The following is a 15,682-nucleotide window of genomic DNA, read 5'->3' as shown; positions in this document are numbered from 1 at the left end:
TTCCCCCGCGGCGCTTGCGGGGCTTCGGTTACGTCCCCGGGGGAGAGAAAAACATTTGCTTTAAAAACAGGAAAATGTGATTGTCAAACCACAACAATGGGCCGGGAAGGGGCCGCGGCGGCTCCGAATTTCGCTCCAAAACACCCCGCGAGTGACTCAAAGTTTCTGCGCCGAGCCCGGGCGGCCCCGCGCCCCCTCCCGGCCCCGGCCGGGATTCGGAGGCCTTTAATGAGCCTTTAATTAAGGTTTCCCTGATAACGGGGTACCAAATCCCCCCCAAGGCATCCCCGGTGGGGTTTGCAGACACAGAAGAACCTGGTGGGCTCCTCTCTGCACCCTCAGCGAGGCACAGCCCGACTCGGAGAGGCTTTTCCCGAGGGCAGGGAGGGACAGGACAGGGGCAATCACTGTACACTGACAGGGAGAAGATTTAGATGGGTTATTAGGGAGAAATTCCTCCCTGTGAGGGTGCTGAGGGCTGCTCAGAGAAGCTGGGGCTGCCCCTGGATCCCAAGGCCAGGTTGGACAGGGCTTTTACTGGGTTTTTATAGATTTGTGCCTTTTTAATACAACCTAAAAGCAGTTCCCACATGGCAAATCCATCATACCTGCACATGGACCACTCCCTCCTCTTCCTCACTTTTTTCTTTAGAGAAGCTCAGACCAAACAGTTTCACTGCGACGGGCTGTGGAAGCTTTGCAAATGTCACTGGGAATTGTTTATTTCCCTTTGTTTAAAGCCCAGAGGGTTTGCAGCCTGAGAAGGGAAGAATAACCGGCAAAACTCTGTTTTTCTGAACACCAGGAGAAGGAACAAAAGCGTCTGGCACGCTCTGGGCACTGCTCTGGGCTGCTGGGCATGCTGGCAGCAGAGACTGGCACACCCCAGGTGTGACACAACCTCCTCAGCCACCTCCAGAGTCCCCCCCAGGTCCCTGCTGCACTTTGAAACAGGAGGAAAAGGGAGGAAAGAGCAGAGATTTGGCTGCACCTCTTCTGCTCCTCCAAAGGCTGTGATTGACCCTAATTTGCACTAATTGCTGGCCACCATCAGGCTCCCATCTGCTGCTGTTCCCAGCTGTTGAGAACAGCCCTGGAGGTGTTTTCTCAGCCTAGAAGCAGCTGGAGGAGCCCTGGGTTTGAAAGTTTTCCTGTCACAGTCTATGAAGTGCCTCCCCTTTCTCCCCCTGGGCATCCCAGGACAGGCTCAGTTCTTGGGCTGTGTCCTATCCCTCAAACAGGGGTTGAGGTGCTCAAAGCAGAGCTGTGCTGCCAAGCCAATCCTCCAAAGCTCACAGGCATCTGCAGGCAGAGGTCTGCAGGTCACAGGACTCAGCTCTAAGGTGCCAAATCTCCAGTTCCCATCCTGGTTTCTGAGCCAGGGCCCCCGAGCCTGAGCTCAGCTTTCTCAACAGTCCAGAGAACCAAAACCAGTTGGGTTTAGCTGGAAATTCCCAGAAGGGGGTGTGGGAGCGTTTCACCAGTTTCAGCACTTTTGAGATAGGACAAAACTCAACAAATTCTTCCATCACAGCGTCCCTCCCCGAGCTGTGGTGTTGGGAGCTGCACTTCTCAACCCATTTCCCAACCCGCCCACAGAAAGAGAGCCAGGAAGTGCCAGGAGGTGGCAAGAGAAGGGACACAAGCTGGAAAAGCCTTGGGACGAAGGAAGCAGGGATGCCCCCCATGTCCCAGCTCCAGCGGGTGAGGGGAGCTGGGTGAGGAGGCTGTCACAGGCTGGAATTTGGGTGCTGTGCCCCCAGGTCCGTGTGGTGAGAAACCAGCGGTGACAACGAGCAGCAGGCACCTGCCCTGCCACCCATCCCCTCCCTGGTGTCACCCAGATCTCCACAGCCAGCCCTTCACTGTCCATCAGAGCACCTCAGAGCTGCCTGAAACGCCAGAGGCTGGGCTGTCACCAGAGGGGACGGGGACACCGGGCTGTGCAGGCAAGAGCAGGGACACCATGGTACAGACCGGACACAACGGGTCCATGGCAGGCGGAACTGGGCCATCTTTGAGGTCCCTTCCAACCCAAACTTCCTACAATGAAGGTCCCTAAATCCCTGTGTGCTCTGGACAGGGCATGGTCTGGATGCCCCATTGTGGGAGCCCTGGGCACAGTGCCCCTGTCCCCTGGCAAAGGCCACCCAGGCCCTTGGGCAAGCAGCAAAGGGAACAAAAACCACCCCAAAAACCCACCAGAACCTCCTCTTCTCCAAACCATTCACTGCCCTCCACCTCCACATCTCCTGGGCCTCCAGAGCAGCTCAGGCCTGGAGGTGCCCAAACCCCCTGGCAGTGATGGAGAGCAGGGGACAGAGATGCTTGGGAGAAGGCAGAGGATGAAGAGACACCTGAACACAAGAGGTGGGTTGGACAAGGGGAGCCTGGAGAAAACTTCCCAGAGACACCTGGACACAAGAGATGGGTTGGATGAGGGGAGCTGGACAGGACTCCCCAAACACATCAGGACACAAGAGGTGGATTGGACAAGGGGAGCCTGGCCAGGACTCCCCAGGCCTACCTGGGCACAAGGGATGGGTTGGATGAGGGGAGCAGGACAGGACGGGTCATTTTCGGTACCTTTGTTGTCGCCGCTCATGGGCCTGGTCAGAGGCACCACTGCCCTCGAGGCTCCCGTCGCTGTCCCGTGGCCACACGTGCCTGTCCCCAGGCAGAGGCACTCTCTGGCGTGCGCGGGGTGTGTGTGGTGAGGGGGCCAAGCCCTGCTCTCGAGCTTTTCTCCTCGGCACAGTTTCCATGCCTGGTTTCAGAATGACGGGCTGCCCTCGCTCGCTGCACCGGCGCCTTTATCTCGCATCCTTTCGTTTTACTCTCGCACCCAGCTGGGGACTGAATGGTTTCAAAATAAAATGAAGCTGCCAGAAGCTCCTGGGGCTCTACCAGCTTTTTGCAAACACTTGGAGCTGCCACAGAAAAAAATGGGCTGTTTCCATGAAAGCTCCCGCTGGCACAATCGGCCACCCGGGGACTCCCGGACAATGAATGTCCCGGGAGCAGATGCAGAAGATGCCCAGTTTAACATCTGGGTGGTGTGTGGAGGCTAAAATTGGAGCAGCCTTGGAGCCACCCACACTCACCCAGGATGGGAAAAATCCCTCAGTTTGAGAAGTTCAGCTCAGATTTCCCACAGACACCACCAGGACCAGGAATGGTTCAGATTCCTGAGACAAGGAAGGAGAAAGGGGTCACTGTGCCCCCAGTTCTGCAAGGGTGAGTGCAAAGGGTTTCCTCAAGGCCACCAGGGGAGGCTGGAAAAGAGCAGGAATCGTCCCAACTCTCCTTGCTGGAGGAGGAGAACCTGGGCTGGTCCTTCTGCTGGCAGGACCCCGTGGTTCAGACAATGTCCCCCACCACGCCGGTGGAAATTGGTTTTCTCCCTGTAATTGCCCTTCTGTTCACAAACACTAATGTGTGCTTTCAGTCTAAATGACTTTTAGTTTAGGTTAAAGGCAAATGGCAAATCAGGAGAGAGCCCAAGGGGAGCTGCCACGAGGCACAGGACCCGTCTGTCTCCCCTGCCATGAAATGAATTCACTCCCACTCAGGGACAGCTCTGCCCTAGCAAAGACCTGCACTAGAAGGGCTTCCAAGGGCCATTAAGTCCAGGGCTGATCTCTCCATGAGCAGAGATGGTTCCAAATTGTCCCTGCAGTCCATCCCTGCATCCCATGCCTGGAGCATTCCCCACTGCTGTGTTTATTGCCTAAGAGCAAAAGTAACCTGGTGCATGAAGAGAGCAGGAGAAATTGAAGGCACAAACAGAGTGGAGCTGCTCTTATTCTGGGCATAAAACTCACAAGGAAAAGTGTCCAGTCCTGGTGTGAAGAAACACCCAAATCCAACCCCATCTCTGAGAAAACTCAGGGATTCACTCTCATATGAAGACAAGCCATAGAATTGTCCTTCATTTTACATCTCCAGGTACATGAGAGGCAGATGAAAGAGACAATCCCCCCCCCAAAAAAAAAAACTTTTAAGAAATGCAGGGTCAAATTATCTTCTTATGCAACACCACTGCAACCTAGAAAATCTAAAGCTGCAGGACATAAATCAACCACCAACTGCCTGGGGTTAAAGAGAAACTTCCTCTGGTAACAACTTATTGCATAAGTGCCTTAACGGGAGCTCTGCCTTCCAAAATCTCTGTCAGGAAGGGGTCACTGGGCTGCAGGGCCGGCTCTGGAGGATTCTTTCTGTGCCCTTTTGCTCTCACCCATCTTTTGTCTCTCACTCCAGCCCATGAGCATTGGGCAGAGGCACAAAAGCAGCAGGGCCCAGCTCTGGGCTGGGGTGACAGCAAAGCTCAGCTCAGGCTGAGCCTGGTCCCTTTCTGAGCCCTGCGCCAAGCACCAGCGACCAAACTGAAATATTTGAAAGAAATTCCTGCATTTGAGAGTGGCAGGGCCCTGGCACAGAGAATCTGTGGCTGCTCCATTCCTGAAGTGTCCAAGGCCAGGCTGGACAGGGCTTGGAGCACCCAGGGACAGGGGAAGGTGTCCCTACCCTAAATCTCACTGGGTGAGCTTTAGTCTTCCTCCCAACTCAAACCATCCTGTGGTTCTGTGATTCTCTGCCTCCAGCACCTTTCCCTACCCCAGCTCTGATTCAGGTCCTGGGGAATTTCAGCCTCCCTGGTGCTGGCCATGACCACACGTGCCCACCTGTGGGCTCCAGAGCTGCCCAGCCAAGTCCCTGTCCCTGTCCCTGAGCAGCTGCTCCTGCCTCACTTCCCACCCACCCCAGCCCTCCAAGGAGCTGAACCGATTCCCATCCGAACTGAACCGATTCCCATCCGCCACTTCTGGCTGAAACTCTGATTATTCACACTTTAACCCTTGCCTTACTGCCCCCCTCCCACAAATAACACAGGAACCAAGAGAAATCCCTGCGAGGGGCATCCACCAGCACAGAGAGCACCAAGTTCTGCCAAAAAAGGCCCCGGAGGGGGAGGATGGAGAGCTGGAATTTGGGTGCTGTGCCCCGGGGGGGGGTGAACAGCTGGAATTTGGGTGCTGTGCCCAGGGGGAGGGATGGAGAGCTGGAATTTGGGTGCTGTGCCCCAGGGGGGGGCTGAACAGCTGGAATTTGGGTGCTGTGCCCCATGGGGAGGATGAACAGCTGGAATTTGGGTGCTGTGCCCCATGCAGAGGATGAAGAGCTGGAATTTGGGTGCTGTGCCCCATGGGGAGGATGAAAAGCTGTAATTTTGTTTGCTGTGCCCCCGGGTCTGAGCGGCCGGAGCGCGGCGGGACCGGGATCGGGGACGGCTCTGCCGCGGGTATTTTTAGCTGCTGACGCCCGGGGTATTTCGCTTCAGGACGTCCGGTCTGAGCCTCTTTCTGGGAATCCCACGTTCTCTAATTGTAAACAGCCCCATTCAGTCGCTCCCCAGCGCGAGAGGCCCCAGCTTGTGTCAGGTGTGAGTCAAACAGGAAACTGCTGCTGCTGCTGCTGAGCAGGAGAGGGGGTTCAGCACCCCCGAAAATGTGCCCAGGATGAGCTGGCAGCACCCAGCCCCACAGCCCTGCCCTGCCCGAGGCATTGACCAGCCTGGGGTGTGGAGAGAGGGGTTCAGCACCCCTGAAAATGTGCCCAGGATGAGCTGGCAGCACCCAGCCCCACAGCCCTGCCCTGCCCGAGGCACTGAGCAGCCTGGGGTGTGGAGAGAGGGGTTCAGCACCCCTGAAAATGTGCCCAGGATGAGCTGGCAGCACCCAGCCCCACTGCCCTGCCCTGCCCGAGGCACTGAGCAGCCTGGGGTGCTCAGGATGCTGCCCAGGGCATGCTGCCCACACCCTGCAGCTCCCTCCTCCTCCTCCTTGGAGAAAGCTTCCAATGAAGTTTAAATATTTTTTCTTGGGACTCTGAAAAATACTTAAAATGACGAGATAACATTAGGTTAAATTATAAATTAGTGTGTGGACTAGCTAGGGGGCTAACGTGGTTTAAGAGATGTATGAACAGTTAGGGAATTAAAAACCCTGCAGGGCCCAGCAGTGCCTGTGCCACCCCCTGTGAAAAACGAGGTTTGGCTGATTGATTCTGATTTGGCTGATTCAGGCCCCAGCTGCTGCTTTTGAATGCGCTGACACTGTGGGAAAAGGGCTCCAGAGCACCAGAAAGCTCCAGCCCAGGTTGGACAGGGCTTGGAGCAGCCTGGGATGCTGGAAGGGAAGGTCTGAGACACGGGATGGTCCCTGCCCATGGCAGGGGTGGGACAGGATGGGCTTTAAGGCCCCTTCCAACCCAAACCTTTCCATGGCTCTGTGGCTGGGCCAGGATTAACAGCAGAGAGCAACATTTCCAAAAGGGGCTGAGGGGAGGATGCTGCAGAGCATCCCAGTCTGGCAGGAACAAGGGTTCCATGGAGCATCCACAAGGACTGGGACATCCAGGACACCTCAGCCCTGGCACCAGCTCAGGGAGGACGTGCACGTTGTGCCCATCTCTTATCTGAGTCATTTCAGTGTCTCAGGGGAAACCCTGGCACTGATAAACAGCTCCTGCTCCCTGCCTCCGCCTCTACCAACCGAAATCTGGAGTCTATTTTTAACCCCAAAACACCCACGGCAAGGGGGGGAGGCTGCAGCGGGGCGAGGGTCGGTTGGCACCGCGGGGACAGGAGGGTGGCACTGCCAGCCCCGCTCTGGAGCCCGAGCTGGCTCCTGGTGCCACTCACTGGGGTGACCCAGCCACGCCACTGCCGAATTTTCAGCCAAAGCCAGACCAGGACAAGCCCTGCAGGCACTTGCCATGCCCAGCACTCCCTGTGCCCCACACAGGGCGTGCAAAACCAAACACCAAATTCTCATTTCCGAGCACATCCCCCAAATCTGACCGTGGCCAAACAAAGGCTGCCTGGAACAGCAGCATCCCCTCCCTGCCATGGGATCACACCTGAGTTTCCCTCCCAAAGCCCCCACACCAAAGGTCTGTGAGGCCTTTGGCTCCATCACTTCTGGGACAGCTTTAGGAAAATCTCTGTGGCCAGGACTCCCAAATATTTTTGGATTCTGCCTCCCTGCACATCACAGTCCCTCCAAAGGCAGTGTCAGCCCCAGCTCAGGTGTGAGCAGAGTTTTGTGCTCCCACTGCTCCAGTGTGAGCCCCTGGGGACCTTTCCTCCCATTGTCTGCCTCTCCCCAGAATGCACAAAGTCACAGCATGGGTTGGGTTGGAAGGGACCCTAAAGCTCCCATTTCACCCCCTGCCCTGGACAGGGACACCTTCCACTGTCCCAGGTGGCCTCAAGTCCTGTCCAACCTGGCCTTGGGCACTGCCAGGGATCCTGAGGCAGCCCCAGCTTCCCTGGGCACCCTGCACCCAGAGAAGGGAGTGCCCACCCTGTGCCCACCCTGTGCCCACCCTCACCAGGAGGAATTTAAGGGGGAGGTTGCCTCTCCTGGGGGTGTTCCAGCCCCCAGCAGCAATCTCAGAGACCGGAGGTGGCTCAGGAGGCACAAACCAGGCTGTGCAGGTCCCGTGTCCCCTCGGGCAGGAGTCCCAGGCCAGCAGCCGTGACCGGGGGGGCTCTGCCGGTGCCGGGGCTGCGGTTCCTGCCCGGCTCTTTCTGCTCCACTGCAGAGATGGGCCATAAAACCTTCATTTCCTGACACACATGGGATCAGGCCAAGGGGTCGTGTTTTGGACAACCTGGCTTTTCCATGGCAACCGGCGCTGATGTCAGCGACGTGCAGTGATCCGGAGGGGCCTTGGGAACGGGGAGCTCTCCAGGAATGGGGCAGGGGAGGGGGCTCAGCTGGTGGGGGACGCGCTTGCACAGGGCTGGGGCTGCGTGAGAGCGGCCCGAGCAAAGTTTTCCTTGGATGGCTCCGAGCACAAATGGTGGCCCAACTGCTGCGGGGCTGGAGCAGCTGCGGCCGGGAGCGTCCTGCCCTCTCCCTGCTCCTGCAGCTCCCAGCCCTCCCTCTGTGCATCCCCAGCCCTTTCATCCTCCTGCAGCCAAACGGCCCCAGCCAGCTGCTCTTGCACAACTCTGCCTAAACCCTCTGGCCAGCTCCTCTCCTGAGCATCCTCTCTCCTCACCATCCCCTCTCCATGTGGGGCATTTTCAGGATTTGGGGGCTGTGAGCAGCTCTGCTCCCCCTTCCCCAGCCTTTCCCCTCCCTGCTTTGTTCCTGCAGCCGCTGCTTTTCCCCTTACAAACCCCCTCCCCACAGGGGAGCCCCTTTACAACAGCCAGACAATTAAAACCTCGGGCAGAGAAGTTCTTTCTGCTCGTGGTCACATCTGCTGCCCTGGGGCTCCCATGGCTCTCGTGCTGCAGTGTCTGTCTGTCTGTCCTGTCTGTCCTGTCTGTCCGGGCTTCCTGTGGCTGGAGCCATCTGATACTGCAGCACTTCACCTCTGGGCAGGGTGCAGAGTGAGAGCCTGTCTGGGTTTGCTGCTGGAGGATAAACACGCTGAGTAAAACATCCCTGAGTAACAACATCCCTGAGTAACAACATCGCTGAGTAAGACATCCCTGAGTAACAACATCGCTGAGTAACGACATCCCTGAGTAACAACGTCCCTGTGCGCTGGGAGCTGCCAAGGAGCGGCAACTCCACCTCTCTGGGATTCCACAGGAAAACCTGAGTGTCCCTTTTCCACCCCAGAAACACCTCCACATGTGTGGGACCACGGCTCAAACCCTGTCCCTGACTCCTCTCGGATGGTCTGTGGGACTGACCTGGGCATGTGAGTGGAAGGTTCCTTAAAAACCATCCCATTCCATCCCTGCTATGGGCAGGGACACCTCCCATCATCCCAGGTTGCTCCAAGCCCTGTCCAACCTGGCTTTGAACACTCCCAGGGATGGGGCAGCCACGTTCTGTGCCAGGGCTTTACCAGCCCTTACAGGGAGGAATTCCTTCCCAAAATCCCCTCTGACTGTTTAAAGCCATTCTCCCCTGTCCATGTCTCTCTCCATCACTCCTGCAGCTCCTTCAGGGACTGGAAGGCCACAACGAGGTCATCCTAAATCATCTCTTCTCCAGGATGAACAACCCCAATTCTGCCTAAAGGTCCTCCAGCACAGCAAGGACCCAAGCAGGTAAAGCTGGCAGGGGTGACCCAGGTGTGGTTTAACTCCTCGTCCTGCCCTGAGTCTCCATGTGACTCCATCAGGGAATTGGTTTGAATGAGGTGGGACAGACACACCTTCCTGGGCAGCGCTCCCCCCAAAAAACACAACAAAAAAAGGTTCACTTCAAGGTGAACCAACCAACTTCTCAACAGAACCAAAGATCTGAGGCTAAATGGACCCATTTTCATCAAACAGCATCCCCAGCCTGCTGAGTGCTGACTCCAGGCCCTCCACACGTCCTTCCCAGAGTCCCAACACCGCCAGCGCCGCTCACAGGGGAAGGGAGGGAAAAAAAGAAGAAAGAAAAAGAGAAAAAAACCAAAACAACACCACGTAAAACCTTCCAAAAATGTTGCACGAAAAGTGGCCACTCAGCAGAGCGAGGTTTCCTGCGCAGTGAGAGTTGGCCGGGGACAGAACAGGAAATCACTGCTTCCTGCCTGCAGAGGAAGCGCCTATCTCATGCCCGTGATCAAAAACAAACAGCACTTCAATTAAACAAACAAAGGACCGAAAACTTCAACAGCTCCAGCCTGGGCCGGCTCCAGCGCAGGGAAACGCATCCAAAAATAAGAAGTTTGTAACCTTGGAAAGGCCCTGGCTCCCCTCCCCGGGCAGCGGGAGGGACCGGCACCTCCAGGCTGGGATGCCACTGCAGGGGTGTGGAAGGGGGTCCCACTCTTGGGTTTGGGGAAGGAGCACGTCTGTCTGTCCATCCATGGATCCATCCCCATGTCCATCCACCCATCCATCCATGGATCCATGGATTATCCACCTCTGTGTCCATCCATCCATCCATCCATCCATCCATCCATCCATCCATCCATCCATCCATCCATCCATCCATCCTGTGGTCCCTCAGGCCGAGCCCCAAAGCTCCAGCATTGCTCATTCCCCATGTGTCCAGTGCTCTGGGCTTTTCCAAATCTGGTCCTGGTCTGGCTGGAAAAACTGCCCTCCCAGCATGGAAGTGAGCACAGAAAGACAGACATGGAAAAGCCAAGGCTGTGCTGGGATTGTGTTCGCATCTCTCCATCCCCCAAGCAGCACCTGGTGACCCCTGAGGCTCCATCTCCTCCTGCTGCCCCCTCAACCCAGGGGTGCAAGGGCAGCCCCTCAAATCCCACCTGGCTCTGCTGTAGGTTTGTCCCAGGATGGGTTTTACAGGCACGAGGAATTCTTCTCCCGTGAGTTCTGCATTTGAAAGATGCCAAAACAACAGCAAAGCAGATCCAGCTCCAGACTGAGGCAATAACTATTCCAGAGTCACCGTCGGCCCCGCCATGTCCTGCACAGCCAATTCCGAGGATGGGGGAATGCGTGTGGCCACGAGGGTCTTTCTGTGTGGCCACCACACAAAACCTCATTATTTAGTAGTTTGCTGGTGATCTGAGAACCATCAGGTGCAGCCACCACCACTAAAGGCTGAGCTCAGACACGATTTTTGTTGCCTTACCCACCTGGTTTGTTCGGGCAATAAATAACCTTACCTGTTTCCTGGCTCTATGGCTGCTCACTGGTTTTATTTGCTTTGAAAGTAAACTTCCTGATGAATTAGCCAAGCCTAATTAAAATTTATTTAAAGTGCACCGTCCTGATGATGCAAACACAAGGCTGTGTCTGTCCAGAAGAGACAGACCAAGGGGCAGATGGGAATAGGGTGATGGAATGATTTAGGTTGGAAAAGAGCCCCAAGACCATCGAGTCCAGCTGTGGCCTCCTGTCCCTGTGCAGGTCAGACACCTCCTATCACCTCAACCCCACTCCAGGTGGGCATTTCCAAGTGCTTTGTCTCCATTTCCCACCCACCTGTGACAACCCCAAGCTCAGCTTCACCACGGAAGGGAGCAACAAAATCCCTGTGGTCCTTCAAGATGCCAAGAAGCTTCCCCAGGTGGGACCCCAAGTGTTCCCAGGGATGGGGAGCCTGGCAGGGACAGCACCCGAGGTCCAAGCATCAGAAATGCCCATCCCAGCAGGAGCACAAGGGGTTTGGAGGGTTCCTCCTGCCACAGAACTCAGCTCTGTTCAGTGACAAACCTGGACACGCTCATTTCACCCACCTCATTCTACTTTAAAGCCCAATTTTATCCACGTCCTTCAGCTTAGTCCATGGGATTTAAGGTCAACCTGTCACACTCACCTTAAATCCCACAACACCTTCTCCATTGTCTGAGAAACCAGCGAGCCGCCCAAAATTGCTGGATTTAGCTGAGATCAAGAACAAGTGAGACAAACAAACACAGCTGCCCTGGGGGAGAAGGAACTGGTTCCAGTTAAACCAGAAATGGGATTTTATGGAGGAAAAAACTCAAAACTCTATCAAACCCACTCTGAGTTGCCCCACGATGAACTGCACAGGCTCTCTAAGGACTTTGCACAAACCACGAGCTCTGCAGGTCCCCTAAAGAACTTCCAGTTGTGTTTTGAGCAGTTTTGTGCTGCAGAACACGGGAGAAGTTTTGCATTTGTACTACAAGAACACGCTGTGCTCCAGCAGCTACCTGACCCGACACAGAGCCCCAGACGGTCTTAGTGAAGCCCTAACGAGCAATAAAAATGTTCTTTTATGCCTTGTTTGATCATTCCCTGTTTACGAGGCCCAGGATCCTGTGAATCATGTTTTATCCCAGCCAGCAGACACTGGAGGCACACGGGATGAAGAGGAGAAACTGAGGGGTGGGGGGGCACCAGATAACAACATCTGGGCTGTGTTTGGCCGCACGAGATTCCCTCTTCAGCCCGGGGCTCATCCCGCTCGGGCTGTGCCATCCACCAGCCCGCCACAGGCCCCGTGTGAGCCAGTTACAGCTTCCAGGGAGGGTAAAGGGTGGGATCCCATCCTGGAGATGCCCATCCAGCAGCAGCTTCATCGCTTGACCCGAATCCCCTTAATTAACACGCGCCAGGCTGCGCCGAGCTCTGCCCGATTCCGCCTCCCGCTTTTTGGCGCATGAAATGATCCAAGCGGACCCCCGGGGCAAAGCCAGACCCCCGCGGCACACGCTGCGCCCCTGCCCTCCTTCTGCACGCCCAGAAGCCGCAGGAAGCCCGAGGTGTCTCCCCTTCGGCGATTCCCACATCCCAGTGCAGCATCCCCCGGGGAAGATCTTCCTCCCGCAGGGCGGCTCAGTCACGCCTGATTGCATCATGTTTGTTTTTCTTTGCCTTTGAGGTCAGGATTCCTCCCACCTTGCCCAGAGCCAGGTTCTGCCCGGTCTCGCTCGGCGGGGAGCCCGGGGTGACCCAAATCCCGGGGCACGGCCGGGCGGCAAAGCCTCTCCAGCAGGAGCTGGCTGGGAACAGCGTCCATGGGGACAGCGGCCGTGGGGACAGCGGCCGTGGGGACAGCGCCAGCGCTCCCCCGGGCCGTGGTGGCTGGGTCTGGGGGGTTCACACTCGCAGCATCTGCTCCAGGGCTACCTGATCCCTCCGGAGCCGGGCACAGACACCGGGAACGGACACCGGGAGCGGCCGGTGCGGGACCGGCAGAGGCACCGGCAGCTACTCACCCTGGCTTTGTCCTTGCATCCAGAGGAGTTAAAGCCCTTGGAGAGGAGGTCTCATTGTTCAAGCTGTGCTTAAGGGAGGCAGCTGCTTTCTTTATATCTCAAGATTCACTAAAGTTCAGGAAGAGAGAGAGAGAGAGAGAGAGAGAGAGAGAGAGAAAGAGAGGGGACGGCAAAGGGGAGGGACTGAGCGCAGGGCCCAGAGGCCGTATAGAATGACAATGGAAGGAAATGCTTTATCAAACCTAGAAAGCCAACCCTGCCCTGGGAACACAGAGGGAGAGAGAAAAAAAAAAGAAAAAAAAAAAAAGAAGAAAAAAAAAAAGAAAGAAAGAAAGAAAAAAAAAAAAAAAAACTTGCAGAAGAAAAGCGAGTTCAGCTGCCCCGGCTCCCTCCCTTGGCAGCAGAGCCCTCCCCCCCAGCCCCTCACTCCCAAACACAATGAGAGCACCGGTGGAAATCGTCAGGCTCAAACACTTTTTTTTTTTTTCATTAAACAGAGAGAAGTTTCAGTTCTTTAAAAAAAAAAAAAAAAAAATCCGACAACCAAACCCTGCCCGGGAATGGGAATGTGACGCTCTTCCCCCTCCCCCGGCTGCAGCCGTCCAAGTTTCTATGAGTCAAACGTTTGCAATGTGTTACCGAAATGTTACCAAGCTGGAATGCAGCATCCAGAGGGTTCAGCTCGTAAAACTTTTGTTTGCTGGCCGGGAGAAAGTGTCACCGGCACAGAATTCGGTTCTTCCTCTTCTTCCTTTTGTTTTTCCCATCGCGGAGAGGGTTAAGTGGCTGTGCAGCGCTGACACCCGATGACGGCGGCTTTAACCCAGCGCTCCCGGTCCCAGTGGGAAGGGAAATTGTGCTGTTCGGTGAGAAACGAAGGGAAACGGGGCAGCCTGAGAGAGCAGGTGGGAAATGAGAGAAATAAAAGCGTCCAGACACAAAATCCCGGAATGGTTTGGGTTGGAAGGGGCCTTAAAGCTCAGCTTGTTCCACCCCTGCCCTGGGCAGGGACACCTTCCATTAAATCACATTGTTCCAAGCCCCATCCCAGGGCACAGCCAGGGACAGACCTCAGCTCCTGAAACTCAGCTTCCCAAACATGAGCTTTGGGATTTGGGGGTCAGAGAAGTGCTGTTTCCTCATCTGATAGTCCTGGGGTTTGGCCCAAGATGGGAACTTCCACCCAAGACAGCAAAATCTCGGCCCAGCTTCTTCCAGACAGCATTCTGAGCCTGCAGAAATGCTGAGGGACAGAGACACAGCAGCATCAGATGTGAAATGCTGAGGGACAGGGACACAGCAGCATCTGCTGGATCTGAAATGCTGAGGGACAGAGACACAGCAGCATCTGATCTGAAATGCTGAGGGACAGAGACACAGCAGCATCAGATCTGAAATGCTGAGGGACAGGGACACAGCAGCATCAGATCTGAAATGCTGAGGGACAGGGACACAGCAGCATCAGATCTGAAATGCTGAGGGACAGGGACACAGCAGCATCAGATCTGAAATGCTGAGGGACAGGGACACAGCAGCATCAGATCTGAAATGCTGAGGGACAGGGACACAGCAGCATCAGATCTGAAATGCTGAGGGACAGAGACACAGCAGCATCAGATCTGAAATGCTGAGGGACAGGGGCACAGCAACATCTGCTGGATCTGATGGGAGTTGGGACCAGACTCTGAGCTTTGCTCTCACGGTGGGAGCACAAACGGGAAGAGCTCGTGAGGATGATGAGTGCCCGAAGGAAAGCAGGAGAGAGGGGAGGAAGCCGAGGGAATGTCCTGCCGTGCTTGCAAGCCTGAGCCCTTCCAGGAGGTGGCTCCTTCCACCTGGAATTCCTGCCCCCAAAACCTTCCCAAGGGTGTAGGCCTCACCTTGCTCAAGGACCTTCAGGGTTCAGCCCCAGGAGGAGACGGTGATGCTCTTCCTGCCTCACCCAGCCCTGTCCAACAACAGCCTTGGCCTCATGTGGGGCTGGCTGCAGGTTTTGTGTGAGGGAAGGAAAATCTCCAGCAGCCAGGAGGATCCTCCCGGGAGCCTTGCAGAGGGACAGACTCCACCTCATCCGCTGAGGCTGCCCTGCTTTGTGCAGAGAGCACAGAAACTCTCCTGGGAGAGGAGCTGGGCTCCCTGCCCTGCTCCTGGCCTGGAGAATCACAGTCAACCTGTCCTGGCAATTTCCAGCCCAAGCACTAATTATCCTTTCATGCCAACGGGAACAATGGCAGTGGGAAAGGAGGACCCTGGTCATCCTCCTCCCACCTCTAAAAACCAAGTGATGCCAGCCCTGCAGAAGTCCCACGGGTGACCAAAATTGTTCATGGCATTTTTATGCCACTGTTGTCAGATAAAAGAACCTGATATTCTGAAACAGGAGGGGGAAAAAAGGATAAAATAAGGATCCCAGGGAAAGATCTGAGAGGAAAGGCAATGGCCATGGGCAAGATGTGCTGAGGAGGGAGTTTGGCCACCAGCCACGCTGGACTGAGTGCCCAGGACAGGGTCACTCCTCTCCAGGGCTGAGGCAGCTCCTGTAATGAGCTCCAAACTTTTGCCTACTTGGACCTTTGCATCATCTGCACGTTAGGTGTAAGGAGAGGCAGGAGCTGCCAAAAGCAGAGCTGCTCAAAGGCCAGGAGCAGATAAGAGACACTGCCCTGCTCAACAAAGAGACATTTCCAGACCTGAGGAAGTGAGGCAATCCTGGCTAATTAAGGTGGCTGACCAAAGTCTCCCAGGAGGAAGAAAGAGGGTGAAAGATGGAAATCTTTGTGTTTCAAAGGTGAAGAGACCAGGAGAGCTCATCTGGGAAGGTGGGAGGTGTCCCTGCCCATGGCAGGGGTGGGACTGGATGGGCCTTCAGGTCCCTTCCAACCCAAACCGTTCTGTGGTCAGCAGGTGGAAAATCCAGGCTGTTATTTCTGTCACCAACGAGGCCACAGCAGGTCCCAGATGGTGTTTAGGAGCATAAAGGGGCAGATGGAGTTTGGAAAACCTTTGGGTAACAGTTTGAGCTTTGCTGAAAACCCCAATGCCCATCATCTCCTTC

General features: G+C 55.7%; 1 protein-coding gene across 1 annotated transcript in view; it reads right to left on the bottom strand.

Moving 5' to 3' along the window:
• Window positions 1-12,737, bottom strand: part of HDAC7 (histone deacetylase 7) — a 58,189-nt gene extending 45,452 nt beyond the window's left edge. The window contains exon 1 of the mRNA XM_077192705.1: window positions 12,628-12,737. Coding sequence (XP_077048820.1) covers window positions 12,628-12,646 — 19 coding nt within the window. The 5' untranslated portion in view covers window positions 12,647-12,737. The remainder of the gene's footprint in view (window positions 1-12,627) is intronic.
• Between the last annotated feature and the right edge of the window lie 2,945 nt (window positions 12,738-15,682).

Source organism: Agelaius phoeniceus, chromosome 35 (assembly GCF_051311805.1).
Source record: "Agelaius phoeniceus isolate bAgePho1 chromosome 35, bAgePho1.hap1, whole genome shotgun sequence".
NCBI lineage: Eukaryota > Metazoa > Chordata > Aves > Passeriformes > Icteridae > Agelaius > Agelaius phoeniceus.
Note: the sequence above shows the minus strand (reverse complement) of the source record. Positions and strands in the feature narration are given on the sequence as shown.